Source organism: Haliotis cracherodii, unplaced genomic scaffold (genome assembly GCF_022045235.1).
Source record: "Haliotis cracherodii isolate W230 unplaced genomic scaffold, xgHalCrac1.p SCAF_22, whole genome shotgun sequence".
NCBI classification, from domain to species: Eukaryota; Metazoa; Mollusca; class Gastropoda; order Lepetellida; family Haliotidae; genus Haliotis; species Haliotis cracherodii.
In genome coordinates this window covers 4719801-4735935 of record NW_027266278.1, presented here as the reverse complement: position 1 = coordinate 4735935, position 16135 = coordinate 4719801, and the positions used below count along the sequence as shown (strand labels likewise).

At 41.5% G+C, this 16135-nt stretch overlaps 1 protein-coding gene across 4 annotated transcripts in view; it reads left to right on the top strand.

The window, feature by feature from the left end:
• Positions 1-16135, top strand: part of LOC139471395 (neprilysin-1-like) — a 173705-nt gene that overhangs the window by 107844 nt on the left and 49726 nt on the right. For all 4 annotated transcript variants that reach the window (XM_071253762.1, XM_071253759.1, XM_071253763.1 and 1 more), the window contains exon 2: positions 13978-14122. In XM_071253762.1, coding sequence (XP_071109863.1) covers positions 13978-14122 — 145 coding nt within the window. The remainder of the gene's footprint in view (positions 1-13977; positions 14123-16135) is intronic.

Sequence of the window (16135 nt, the reverse complement as noted above, 5' to 3'; positions counted from 1 at the left end):
CTTAACACTCATGTGCATCTTTCAACGATTTATCATCAGCAGAACTTTTTACACTTAAGACATTGGTTTTATTTATTACTGCCTACAAACTGAAAAAGTTGGAAGAATGATGTTGGATGATAAATATAACCTCACCCTCGTGTCTCCTCGGCAAGCCTCTATTTATGAAAAATGTAAGTATGTTTGGGGAGCAATGTGTACTGCATGCTATAACCGAGTTAGCGCTATATTGAGGGGCTCAATAGCGAGGGACTTCTTCCACGAATATGCATCTTACCACTGATGTGCCGTCTTTCAGCGATATATATCATGCACTGTTTTTAAGCTGTATTCTCAGTCTTAAACGTCAAATGAATAATCAATGATTTATTGTTGTCGATGGCCGACATACACATATTGAATATACATGTACATATAAACAAAGGAAATCAATACATGTATGAAGGTAGTATCAACTTGAGTAATTGTTTTCACAATCTTGATCTGGCATTTGGAGGACAATTGATGAAGACATGCCACTCGAATGCCATATGGCCATGTGAAGAATGCTTGTTTCATGCCATTGTTCTTAAAGTTGTTGCTGTTCTACAAAATGGCAATAGGAAGAGTGAGTGAGTGAGTGAGTTGGGTTTAACACCACTTTTAACAGTATTCCAGTTATATCGGGGTGTGTCAGCTCAATGTGGGAGGAAAGCCCGAAGTGATGCAGGTCTTAGACGTTTACCACTTCGGTGAAACCCACGAGCATGGGTATGGTGCTGACAAACCTAGAAACATAATTCGGGTGAACCGGGATTCGAACCCACAATCATAGGTTTCTGGCGTGCCTAAGGGACGCAACTCTGCACAGCGAATCGCGGCGCCTTAGACGACTGGGCCACCCGTGCCCCCTCAATAGGAAGAGCTAGGTAAGGTGATGTAACATGTCTCATTCAAGCACTCATATAGTGACGTGCATTCACGTGTGTGTTTGGCTGCTTGTACTAGTCAGGCTAATGCTGATTTTACAGTGCTAGCCCACTGAGATACCATGCCGCAATTTAACATGAAATATATATAACCCCACTCAGACACAGTATACTGACTCCGAGGCGACCTGGCAGGGTAACAACAAGTACCATCTTTGGACATCTTTGGTATGACGCAGCCGACCAGACCTTGTTTTATCCCCTTAATGCCTAGCACCAGGCAGGGTTACCAACAAGTTCCATCTTTTAATTGATCTTTTGGTATGACGTAACCAGGGATCAAACTGGGCCCTTCCACTCTCCGAGAGGAAAGCAAGGTACTCAGTGTCTGTTATATAAAACAATAATAGACCACAACAAATAAATTACTTGATTGGAATCTTGTCTTTTCTTCAGACATAAAACATTTTCAGATGGTGATTTTCTGACCATGAACATGTATATATTTAGGCGATAATTAATAAAGAAGTTAGCTCATTTGTAGCTAAAATAAATCTTAAGAGTCCCATAGTTCTTATTCCCAGAACCACACAAACATTGTGCACACAATATGTTAAAATGTCTTTAAATTTCTTTCATACCAAGCCCTTCATAACTTTTAACAAACAAATCAGAAATAAAAGAAATTGATTGTAGTTGCTTATATACCTACCTTGCCTAATAAACAACTGTCCAAACTGTCAGGATAAATACTCCACTTTATTTACCTCAAGTAATGTCACCCAAACTGCAGAATAAATACTCCACTTTATTTACCTCAAGTAATGTCATCCAAACTGCAGGATAAACATGCCACTTTATTTACCTCAAGTAATGTCACCCAAACAGCAGGATAAATACTCCACTTTATTTACCTCAAGTAATGTCATCCAAACTGCAGGATAAATACTCCACTTTATTTACCTCAAGTAATGTCACCCAAACTGCAGGATAAATACTCCACTTTATTTACCTCAAGTAATGTCACCCAAACTGCAGGATAAATACTCCACTTTATTTACCTCAAGTAATGTCATCCAAACTGGAGGATAAATACTCCACTTTATTTACCTCAAGTAATGTCACCCAAACTGCAGGATAAATACTCCACTTTATTTACCTCAAGTAATGTCACCCAAACTGCAGGATAAATACTCCACTTTATTTACCTCCAGTAATGTCATCCAAACTGGAGGATAAATACTCCACTTTATTTACCTCCAGAAATGTCATCCAAACTGCAGGATAAATGCCCCACTTTATTTACCTCCAGTGACGTCACCCTATTGTTCTCCAATTTCTTTTTATCGGTTTATAAACCATGTCCAGCCCCGAAATTGTATCCCAAGGATCAGGGTTTAAAATATAATAAAAACCGAAGGGGAGTGCTTTTTCGAAAAAAGAAACTTAAAACAACATTTATCAACATTTTTATGTTTCAAACACACTTTCCATGAACCTTAGGTAACAGGTGTTAAATATCTGTTGCTGGCGTACGGTACTTGAAAAAAACATTCTTAAAAGCATTGTGATTTGTCAGTGTCTCTGTAGCCTAGTGATACACTCCCTGGTCTACAGATACGAAGGTTGCATGTTTGATCCACAGGAATATAAAGAAAACATTTGTCATTTGATTTTACATTTCATTGCATGTTACAATCTGAACGGAAATTGTACTGATAACATACCCCGGATATTATAACACAGTATATAGCTAATATGATGATATATAATATAAAACCCCAGGGACATTACAACAGCCCTGTTTATGAAATTTACCCGACTGGAGAATAATAGATGACTTCACTGGAGGTTTATAAGTTAGATAAAACACTTACCCTCAGGTTTTTATGAGATTTGAAACCCTCATCCTCGGGGTAAAACCCATGGGCCGATGCCCCTCAGTATTGTCCCTTGGATTCGGGTTTCTAATCTCATAAAAAAAACCTCTGACATGCTTTATCCTAGATGAGATGATAAAAGTAAAAATCATCATTTTTAAAATCACTGACACTGTCTCTGTAACTCAATCCAGAGACCATATATATCGGTATATGGTCTCTGCTCAATCAGTTGGAGCAATGCGCAAAAAGAAACTTTTGAAATCATAAAAAGATCATTCTTCACCTAAACTATTCAACTTCTGATGGTTTTAAAGGTGTTAATTATCAATAAAAACCATGTCAGTTTTCCTGTTGTATGTTTGCTTCACCCTTTGACGTTCTCACACGACATGGCTGTCACATGCAGCCTATTTTTACATCACTACATCAACATCACTCAGTGATATTACCTGTAAACAAGTTCCAGATCAGGTTTAGTCATAGCCATCCCGCCCATGAAGATCCGGGTTAGAATAGGTCTTCAGAAACCCCGGCCATGCTTGCCGTAAAAGGTGACTGCTTGTCGTAAAAGGCGACTATTGGGATCGGGTGGTAAGGCTCTCTGGATTGATGCTCATGATATCAATCACTGTATTGTTTGGTCCGGACTCGATTATTTACAGACCTTCGTCATATAGCTGAGTGCGGCGTAAAACAACAAACAAACAAACAGTGTCATGACCACTCCGATATTGGGCAGCTAACCCAGCTTGCATGAACCAGAAGTCATTTAGGATGTTTATAACAGTATTCCAGCAAAGTCACACCAAACTGAAGTTCACACATTGCACCCATGTGAGGAATCAAACCTTTGGTGTGACAAGCAAACACTTTAACCGCTGGGCTACCCAGTGGCCCTCCCAAGTTAGTCTGTCATACAGACCCTGGAACAAATATATCCAAAACAGCCCATGCAAGTCTATATTAGTGGGCAAGTCTAGATTATATCAGGCTCCTTTTCAGTATATTTTATTAAGACACTATATCAACTGTTTTCTTCTGTAAGATATGTTCATTTCAGAGACTTGCTGACTTGGACGATGCATGTCATTGTATCCCAATTGCGTGGATCGATGCTCATGATGTCAATAAATAGGATTGTCTGGTCCAGACTTGATTATTTACAGACCGCCGTCATATAGCTGGAATATTGTTGAGTGAGTGAGTGAGTGAGTGAGTGAGTGTTGTCTCAGGCTTCAATCGGTAATACTCTGTAGCCTATCACGACAGCCAGTAAATAATGAAGTCTAGACCAGACAAACCAGTACTTCATAGCAACGGTCCATGCCAACTGGGTACTGTATAACGGCATCAGTAGAGACATCGTAAACACCCAATCCTCATTTTAGTAGGACCCTACAACAAGAATTGGCACTAGGGACCTACTCTGACAACACAGAGACATGCATGGGGTACTTGGGACCTATTCTGCCCTGAAATCCCTACAGAGACAAGCATTGGGTACTGGGGACCTATTCTGTCCCAAAATCCCTACAGAGACAAGCATTGGGTACTGAGGACCTATTCTGTCCTTGAATCCCTACAGAAACAATCATGGGGAACTGGGGACCTATTCTGTCCTGGAATCCCTACAGAGACAAGCATAGGGTACTAGGGACCTATTCTGCCCCGAAATCCCTACAGAGACAAGCATGGGGTACTGGGGACCTATTCTGTCCTGGAATCCCTACAGAGACAAGCATGGGGTACTGGGGACCTATTCTGTCCTGGAATCCCTACAGAGACAAGCATGGGGTACTGGGGATCTATTCTGTCCTGGAATCACTACAGAGACAAGCAAAGGGTACTGGGGATCTATTCTGTCCTGGAATCCCTACAGAGACAAGCAAAGGGTACTGGGGACCTATTCTGTCCTGGAATCCCTACAGACAAGCAAGGGGTACTGGGGACCTATTCTGTCCTGGAATCCCTACAGAGACATGCATGGGGTACTAGGGACCTATTCTGTCCTGGAATCCCTACAGAGACAAGCATGGGGTACTGGGGACCTATTCTGTCCTGGAATCCCTACAGACAAGCAAGGGTACTGGGGACCTATTCTGTCCTGGAATCCCTACAGAGACATGCATGGGGTACTAGGGACATATTCTGTCCTGGAATCCCGACAGGGACAAGCACATGTTACTGGGGACATAGTCTGCCTAGGGAAAATCCACAGGGAGACAAGCATTGGCTACTGCCCCAAATCCCCATGGCATGCAACCACATTTGGTAAAAAGCAATCTACATGTTTTCAACAAAAACAAAAATGCTGTAGGTTGGCCAAAGAAGGATGCCACTGTCTACTCAAGGTGCAAGCTTCCTCGACCACTGATCAGTTGAACTCACAATGTCAACAACAAAAACTGTTATCATAAAAATAACAGCAGACATGAAATGCCGATGACCAGATGAGCAAACAAATACATTGTTATTGGATAAGTATAATCCGATTTGATTCCCATTTAGCTGAAACGGAGCATCTAAATTTGTCTTATCTTGTGTCAGTAGTGCTGATGTTAATAACAAGCAGCGAGACACGGTACACGGTGAGCCTGGATCGCCACAACACAGGGCTTGTTGCATGGCTGTGGGATACGAGTCGTATTATACGAGTCGTATCAATATAGCCAGCCTCGATGCCATGACATTAATGATACTTGAGTGAATCGGTTCCATGCGTAATTCACATATTTCCCCTGCAAGTGCTCATCCCACTGTCACCTGCTTGAGGAGTAGCCATGTGCCAATATCTATGACATTGAGAGATGGGGACATTTTTTATTTTGCCAATCTGAGAAGACATTCTGACTCATATGCATGAAGAAACAGATCAGCAGGGGGAGGGACACAATTGGTGCCCATGGGGATGCCTCCTTGCTAGAATGTCATATCCTCATATTTCACACTGAAAATTTCAGTAAACTTCAAATGACATTTGCTGTCATTTTTGGCAAATTGTCCTCAACCCTTGTTCCTGGAGATGTAACTATGTCCATTTGGGCTGGGACGGGTAACTCGGGTACTTGGGTCGGGTGGGTACTGAGTAGGACCCTGGTACCTACAGAACTACATGTTGGTCATGTGATATATTGTTTATGACAAATGATCTTGAACTATATGGTAACACTACAAGTCACTAATGTTTGCATTTCTTTCTGACAATGAACCCAGACTTTTATATGTTTGAATTAAAGATAAAACTTCAGTCAACTTCATTGTATGCATGACCAGATCGTTTTATACGAGCATCTTAATACATTTTGTCTAGGGCTTCAGTCAAACTATTCCCAATCAGACATTTTGTGTCTATCTCTTGACACTTACACCGGGTACCCAGGTGGTAAATTTGGATTTGTCCCAGCCCCTTATGTCCATGTGTTATGTCCCTTGGATATAGGAATCAAGTTTTCAAGCTTGCAGTGTGACATCATAATGGTGTGACATCATAATAGTATGATATTATGATAGTGTGACATCATAATAATGTGATATCATGATAATGTGATATCATGATAGTGTGACATCATAATAGTGTGATATCATGATAGTGTGATATCATGATAGTGTGACATCATAATAGTGTGATATCATGATAGTGTGACATCATAATAGTGTGACATCATGATAGTGTTACATTACAATAGTATGACATCATAATAGTGTGACATCATGATAGTGTGACTACATGATAGTGTGACATCATGATAGTGTGACATCATAATAGTGTGACATCATGATAGTGTGACATTATGATAGTGTGACATGATGATAGTGCGACATGATAATAGTGTTATATGATGATAGTGTGACATCATAATAGTGTGACATGAAAGTGTGATATGATGATAGTGTGACATCATAATAATGTGACATCATGATAGTGTGACATCATAATAGTGTGACATCATGAAAGTGTGACATGATGATAGTGTGACATGATGATAGTGTGACATGATGATAGTGTGACATGATGATAGTGTGACATGATGATAATGTGACATCATAAAAGTGTGACATCATAATAGTGTGATATCATGATAATGTGACATCATGATAGTGTGACATCATAATAGTGTGACATCATGATAGTGTTACATCATGATAGTGTGATATCATGATAGTGTGACATCATAATAGTATGAGATCATGATAGTGTGACATCATAATAGTGTGACATCATAATAGTGTGACATCATGATAGTGTTACATTACAATAGTATGACATCATAATAGTGTGACATCATGATAGTGTGACATCATGATAGTGCGACATCATGATAGTGTGACATCATGATAGTGTGACATCATAATAGTGTGACATCATGATAGTGTTACATTACAATAATATGACATCATAATAGTGTGACATCATGATAGTGTGACATCATGATAGTGTGATATCATAATAGTGTGACATCATGAAAGTGTGACATCATAATAGTGTGGCATCATAATAGTATGACATCATAATAGTGTTAAATCATGACCCACATACAGTGTAGAACTTAACCTTGCAAGGCTTGTTTTGGGACAGTACGTCGAAGGTTCTGGGTGTTTTTAAATCATGCATGACATAATTTCCAAGCGTGACGTCATGCATGATTCACACCTTCAGTTTCATGCATATGAGGGGCGTTCAATAAGTTTTGCACTTCAATATAAGACCAAGTTGCAGAATATCTTTTGCACTTTTATTTTTCAATATAATCTCCACTCACCTCAATACACTTATTCCATATGTCCTTCAAGCTTTTAACACCACTTTTATAGAAATCTGCAGTCTGGGTTCAAACAGTTAAATCACCCACCCTACAGCCCAGACTTAGCCCCCAGTGACTATTTCCTGTTCCGGCAAATGAAATCTGCCCTACGTGGAAGACGCTTCCAGGATGACGAGGGCATAAAGGCTGCCACAGAGGCATGGTTAGCGGATTTCTATAATAATGGAATTAAAAGCTTGAAGGACAAATGGAATAAGTGTATTGAGGTGAATGGAGATTATATTGAAAAATATAAGTGCAGAGATATTCTGCGACTTGGTCTTATATTGAAGTTGCAAAACTTATTGAACGCCCCTCATAAAACAATAAAGCTCCGCACAGCGAAACCAACAACCCAAGCGTTGCGCAGAGTAACCTGCTTCTTTCATGTTTTTATTAGAGGCAAATTGAAGAGAAAGCTCGTGATTTTATCTTTATACGGATGAGTTACAAAATACTAATTATTACTAATACTAAAATTAAGTTACAAAATACTAATGGATCAGAAGCCATAGTTTATCAAAGCCTAGGTTGCAACAGAAATGACTAAATCATTTGAAGCCAATCACGTTGCACTCTCCTACCCAGAGTTCCATGCGGCCATCGCAGTACCTCTGCCACATCATCAAAGCTTACACAGTCCATTCAAGATATTGCATATGTTTTTCACCTGTTTATTTGGATGAAAATATGCCATGAAATGTATAACTTTCATTGAGAAATATCCTGAAACGTCAAAAAACTATATCCATATGCATCAATATCTACGGAAAGCTAACAATAATCTGTCACGTTGATGTATAAAGCTATATCGTCATGCACCTAGGGGCGGTCAGGTAGCCTTGTGGTTAAAGCGTTCGCTTGTCACGCCGAAGACCCGGGTTTGATTCCCGACATGGGTACAATGTGTGAAGCCCATTTCTGGTGTCCCCCGCCGTGATATTGCTGGAATATTGCTAAAAGTGGCGTAAAACCATACTCACTCACTCACTCACTCACTCACTCATGCACCTCACTGTCACAGTTGTTGTAGCATATTTATGTAATTATAAAAAACAATGTGAAAAGTACACCTCAAGGCTTTCAGAAGGCCCATCTGTTCTTATTTCAGAAGTGTGTTTGTTGACAGACAAGAGAAAAGTCTGGACATGTGATAAGCATGCTCCCATGGAATAAGGCGAGCAGGGGTTATCGACTATTGTTTACAAACATTGCTTCAGAACAGTCAACATACTATCCCTTTAATTTGTTAATTTCCATTTTGGTGCACATCTATCGTAAAAGGTAGTTGAGCTTCACACTTCGGTGCCTATCATACGCGAGTAAAGTATAACGCGAACACGATAAAACAGCATTAGGCAACACACACATGCACACACACACATGCACACACACACACATGCACACACATATGCATGCACACACACACACATGCACACACACATGCACTCACACACATGCATTCACACACATGCACACACACATGCATGCACACACACACACATGCACACACACATGCACTCACACACATGCATTCACACACACGCACACACACATGCATGCACACACACACATGCACACACACACATGCACACACATGCATGCATGTCGCTATGTAAGTGCAATAATCTTGTGTAAGATATTATACACCTCACCTACAAAATGAAGTTTCTAGAATATGCAAATTACGTGTGGCAATATATATTGGTTAAAAAATAATGATCAAGCCCATAGGTTTCAGCTTATAGTTTTAGCTCTGTCAAGTCTACAGGTTACTAGCTCTACAATGAAAACATGGTGCGTCTTAATTCCTTCTGCAGACCATACGGTGTAATATAAGGAACCGAGTGTTTCCGTGGTGATGAGAAGCACTTAGACACAACTGCAGCACAAGTTCAGCAAGATTAATCATATTTCACAATGAAACTCTACTCTCTTCTATATCCATCCGCAATGACTATCACATGGCATGTGTGCGTCTACTAGAAAAGGTCTGTGATCGCCTTGGGCCAGGCTGACAACTCTCAGTATATTTACACAGACAAGAGAGACTAGCTTATTGACCCTTCTTTCCACATTAGCAGAGTAAATGTCTATGATAGCTGGGAGGACTGTATGAGACTTATTTTCCAGGTCTACCACATCTGATGTTATCATACAGTCAGGCATTTTATGAATGCTTCAAGTTCACAGTTCCACAATAGTGAGTGAGTGAGTTTGGGTGGTTTGAGTGAGTGAGTTTGAGTGAGTGAGTGAGTGAGTGAGTGAGTGGGTGGGTGAGTTGGAGTGAGTGAGTGAGTTGGTGGGTGGGTTTGTGGGTTGGAGTGAGTGAGTGAGTGAATGAGTGAGTGAGTTTAGGTGGTTTGAGTGAGTGAGTGAGTGGGTTGGAGTGAGTGAGTGAGTTGGTGGGTGGGTGGGTGGGTTGGAGTCAGTGAGTGAGTGATTGAGTGAGTGAGTTTAGGTGGTTTGAGTGAGTGAGTGAGTGAGTGAGTTAGTGAGTGGTTTGAGTGAGTGAGTGAGTGAATGAGTGAGCGAGCGAGCGAACCAGTGAGTGAGTGGGTGGTTTGAGTGAGTGAGTGAGTGGGTGGTTTGAGTGAGTGAGTGAGTGAGTGAGTGAGTGAGTGAGTGATGCTGGACTACCTTGGTGCCCCCCAGGAGTACAGTAAGGTGGGGGACAACCTAGCGTGGTTCTGTCCCTTCTTCTTACAAGCGCTGAGAATCTTATCAAATCTCAGTCAAAGAAATATAATCCATGTAAGACCTCCAGGCCACCAACATAGGACTTACATTAAGGTAGTTTTACATATTCAGATACCCACCCCTCTATTACCCAACCCAACCTGGGTACCCGCTGTAGGTCTCAAGAGATAGGTATAAACTGTCCGATTGAGAAAAGTTTGACCGTAGCCCTGGCAAAATGTGTTCAGGTACACGTATAAAACAATCAGTTGTATGTACACTGAAGTTGACTGAAGTTTTATTTTTATTCAAAGGAAGGAATGGGCGTAGTAGTCAAAAAGAACTGTGAACATTAATAGTTTGTAGTTAGTAAACTTGTAGTTTAAACATAGAGTTCGAGATAATTTTTGTCTTTAAACAATATATCACATGACTAACCACGGGTCCAGGTAGTCCTGTGGGTACCCGGGTCCTACAAAAAATACCCACCCGACCCGAGTACCCGAGTTACGCGTCCCAACCCTAGCACAAACCAAGGTCCTGAGACTCCTAAGTGTTTCTGAGGAACATGTACAATCATGTGTTGTCTCCTTAGGAAAGTCACTCAAAGTATGCCTCTGTTCCCCAAGCAATGAATGGGTACCCGGGAGGAGATGGCAATGTGACCCTCTAGGGCCTTAGTGGCTGCACAGCTTGTATACTCCACAGGGAGCTGAGAATGAAAGTCGCGTACTCACTGACCCATTGACCGGAGTAATAAAATAATATATTGTGGTCTAACATATTTGAAAAGTTCTTAATTGGAAATGCATTTTCTAATTCTTAATGTAATACATAAAAAGTGAAGTAAAATATCACTCACTAACTGCCAGGTAGACAGAGAGGAATTCTAGTTATGTGGACAAGGAACAAGTTTTCCAGGAGTGACAGTCTCCATACATCTTCCTTAGTGTAGCGCTCTGTCCAGCCAGTCCCGAGTTCCCCGGCTCAGTGTACAATAGTGTCAGCCTCCGCAGTCAATGTCAGGACAGTGCTGTAGAGGTCAGCTGTTGATTTAGGACATTTTGTTAAGGTAGGCATCATCCACAAGTTGTTAATATTCCTGTCACTCCATTATAGATCAAACGGCTCACTTATAATGTGTATTTGTAACTAGAAGTATATTTCTGTATGCCTATTGGTTAAAGCTTGGTTTAATGCCACCTTAAGCAGTATTTCAGTTGTATCATGTTGGTCAGCTTCATGATGGAGAAGACTGCCTCCGTGGTCTAGTGGAAGAGCGTTTGCCCAGAGAGTGGAAGGTCAGGGGTTTGATCCCCGGCTGCATAATACCAAAAGACTTTAAAAGATGGTACTTGTTGTTACCCTGCCTTGTGCTTGGCATTAAGGGGCTAAAGGACTGGTCGGCTGAGAGTCAGTATACTGTGTCTGAGTTATGGTATCTCAGTGGGCTAGCACTATAAAATCAGCATTAGTCCGGACTGGTACAAGCAGTAAAACATGCACGTCACTATATAAACTTTAATGCAACGTATAACTCCATGTCACCTCAGGGTCTCAAACCAATCAGCACAGTTGTTGACAGACCTGGAGACATTATGAGGATGAACTGGGCTTCAAACCCATGATCATTGGATTCTGACACGCCTAAGGGAAACAACTCTGTGATGCACACTGAATTGTGGAGTCTTAGACAACTAAGCCACCCATGCCCCTATAAGTGAGTGAGTGAGTGAGTGAGTACAGTCAGCAACATTTCGAGTGAGTGAGTGAGTGAGTGAGTGAGTGAGTGTTATTTTATGGTAGTCAACAACATTTGAGTGAGTGAGTGACTACAGTCAGCAAAATTTTGAGTGAGTGAATGAGTGAGGGAGTGTTATTTTATGGTACAGTCAACAACATTTTGAGTGAGTGAGTGAGTGATATTTTATGGTAGTCAGCAACATTTCAAGAGAGTGAGTGTTATTTTATGGAAAAGTCAGCAACATTTCAACTGTCCCGTGAAATGTAGCTTAGCTTGTATATATATATATTCGAGTCTGAACCAGTAAACCAGTGGTTGACAGAACGAGAAACAGTCCACTCCATCAGGTAAAATTACCCACAATCCACCAGGTCACACGTTGTGACAACCAGGTCACTGATGACAAGCAGGGCCAAGTGTGGACCTATTCTGGTACTTATTCTCAAAACTATTTGTTATTTTAGTTGTACTCTCTAAATGGTCAGTGATAAGATGTATCACTTGTGATCTACTGCTCACTTGGAGAGAGTGAGTGAGTGAGTGAGTATGGTTTTACGCCGCTTTTAGCAATATTCCAGCAATATCACGGCAGGTGTCACTAGAAATGGGCTTCACACATTGTACCCATGTGGGGAATCGAACCGGGGTCTTCTCAACGTGTCAAGCGAATGCTTTAACCACTTTATTTACCCATAACCTTAGAAATTAGCTAAAAGAATTGTATGTGCACTTGCGCAAATATAACTTCACACGAACCATCATCAAGATGCCATTGTTGACATCATTCAAATCTTATTGCGACTTAGGCCAGAATGACGTGACACTAAAAATGCAATCATTGTAAAAAAAAAAGATTGTTGACGTCATTCGACAAATTGTGGTTTTCTAGTACAGCGGTGATGATCAGTGCATTTTCTAAAGGGTAGCTCAAAAGGATAAGGAAATATTGGGTGATATAGAAATTATTACACTCACATGTGTGTCATACTGATTTTACGAAACTTGAGTAAGAATTCAAGTATTACCCTTGCACTTGCTTGGGAAATACAAGAATTCTGACACTTGTTTTGTAAACGCAGTATGACACACCTGCTCGTATAATGATCTCTTTATCCGACCCCTAGCCGTTGTGGAGTGGAATAAACACTCCCATGCATGTTGCAATGTTGAAGGAAGTCCCAGTGCTGCAGCTTGCAAATGTTCCTTCACTCTGGTGAAATCTACAGCCACAAGATGATTCTCAGATCATACATGGAGCATATCTGGGATTCCAACCCAAACAAAAGGGTCCTTTTCAGCCAATGAGGCATAACCCTGCACAGCAGTTGGGCCACTTGGCCAATAACCATCATTATTATAACGTTTGATATTGTGTGCCTCAGGCCTGGTATTTCTTTTACCCCAAAAAAAAAAAATGTGACTCCAAACTAAGTTCCCAAATTGTGGAAAAAGGTTTTATTTTTTTCAAAATATGAGTTTTTTATATAGTTCTTATTCCATTAAATCAAAAGGTATGTAACACTGCATTCAAAATAAATAAATAAATAAATGTCACCATGGTGACCATACTGTACACACTGTGTTACAGGAGTGAGTGAGTATTGTTTTATGCCTCTTTTAGCAATCGTTCGCTCGTCACGCCGAAGACCCGGTTTCGATTCCCGACATTGGTACAATGTGTGAAGCCCATTTCTGGTGTCCCCCGCCGTGATATTGCTGGAATATTGCTAAAAGCGGCGTAAAACCATACTCACTCACTCACTCTTTTAGCAATATTCCAGCAATATCACGGCGAGGGACACCAGAAATGGGCTTCACACATTGTACCTATATGGGAAATCGAACCCGGGTCTTTGGTGTGACGAGCGAACGCTTTAACCACTCGGCTACCTGACTGCCCCTTGTGTTACAGGCCATTTAACTGATGCCCCCATGACTATACTGTCTACTTTGTGTTACAGAACGTATTGAGCTGTTGCCCACGACAGGCCAGGACTCCATGGCTGCCAGCGTCAACGGGTCGCCCCAGTTCCCACCCCCACAGATGAATGGCCAGGTCAACTACGTGACGGCCGAAGAAGGAGGGACTCAGGTGGCATATGCTGGGTAGGTCACCAGGTCACCAGCATGCAATGCATGTGTGTGTGTGTGTGTGTGTGTGTGTGTGTGTGTGTGTGTGTGTGTGTGATGCCAATTTATAGTGCTTGCCCACTGAGATACCATGCCCCAGTACACTGACTCCAAGCCATCCAGTCCTTGTTTTAGCTCTTAATGTCGAGCGCCAGGCAGGATAACAATAAGTACCATCTTTTAATGTCTTTTGATATGACGCGGCCGGGGATCGAACCCCTGACCTCCTCTCTCCGGGCGACACTCTACCACTAGACCACGGAGGTGGTCCCCTACCAAAATACCACAGAATAAAATACTATTGCCCCAAGAACAAACTACAAATCAAAAAGCATAGACCACACTGCATATGCAGTTTACCCAACAAACATGTCTCCAATTTCAAAATGTTAACCTAAAGAATATGGATCAGATCCCACTCCATCGACAAACATGACAAGGAATAATGTTTACACTACTGATTCAAAGAACACGATGAAGCCTGTCACTAGCATCTTGTCCACCATCACACAATGAGCCTCTAACACCATCTACACTGATCGATGAGAACCCAATCTTTACTTCCATACATTATTTAGGCTCAAAACAAAATATGTGCTTAATGTCTCATTCAAGCACTCAAATATTGACGCGCATGCACGTGTGTGTGTGTGTGTGTGTGTGTGTGTGTGTTTGTGTGTGTGTGTGTGTGTGTGTGTGGCTGCTTGTACTAGTCCAACTAAAGTTGATTTTATAGTGCTAGCCCACTGAGATACCATGCCGCAGTTTAACATGAATACCCCACTCAGACACAGTATACTGACTCCGAGCCGACCAGTCCTTGTTTTAGCCCCTTATTGCCGAGTGCCAGACAGGGTAACAACAAGTACCATCTTTTAACGTAATTTGGTATGACGTGGCCGGGGATCGAAACCCAGACCTTCCGCTCAACGGGCAGAACCTCTACCACTAGACCACAGAGGCAGTCCAAAGGTATTTTTAAGGGGAATAGACGGCCCAGTCATCTAAGGCCCTGCATTTCACTGCTGCATCCTTACTTGCTGGTCAGAAATCTATGATTGTGGGTTTGAATCCTGATTCACCCTTATTATGCTTCTATCAAGGAGCATACCCGTGCTTGGGGTGTCACCAAACTGGTAAATGTCTAAGACCTAGCACTTTGGCTTTCCTCCCACATCAAGCTGACAATACAACTCTACACTGTATGAAACCCAACTCACTCACTCACTCAAAGGATTTTATGTTATCGGGCGCTGCTCTACCACTAGACCCAAATTTGGTCTACATACAGTTAGTAGAGGGGATCAACACATATCGTCCATTTTTTGCTATTATGTTGGGACACACGGGTGGCCCATTCGGCTAAGGCGCCGCGATTCGCTGTGAAGAGTTGCGTCCCTTTGTCACACCAACCTTTTGAAACCTATGATTGTAGATTCGAATCCTGGTTCGCCCCAATTATGTTTCTAGGTTTGTCAGGACCATATCCATGCTCGTGGGTTTCACCGAAGTGGTAAACGTCTGAGACCTGCATCACTTCCGGCTTTTCTCCCGCCATAAGCTTGCACGTTGTGATGTAACTGGAATACTGTTAGCGGCGTTAACCCAACTCACTCACTCACTCACTGCTATTACGTTGACCTTGAGTTGGCCTCACACTTCTCATCGCACTATAAACATCACCTCCTCAGAATACCCCAATGAAAACAATGATGACACCGAAATTTGTTCTAGTCGTTTAAATCTGATTTTCAAGATGGCTACCTTGCAAGCCATATTTAGAAGCGAATTATTGCCATTACTATGAAGTCATTTGTGTTCAAAATATGATTAAATGTTGCTGTGTAGTTCTCAACATCTGTTTTCAGCAACATCTTAAATGCTCTTAATTCTCCCAAAAGGCATATTTGTTTGGTTTGTGATGCATATCATCGATCCCAATTACGTGGATCAATGCTCATGATATCAATCACTGGATTGTCTGGTCCA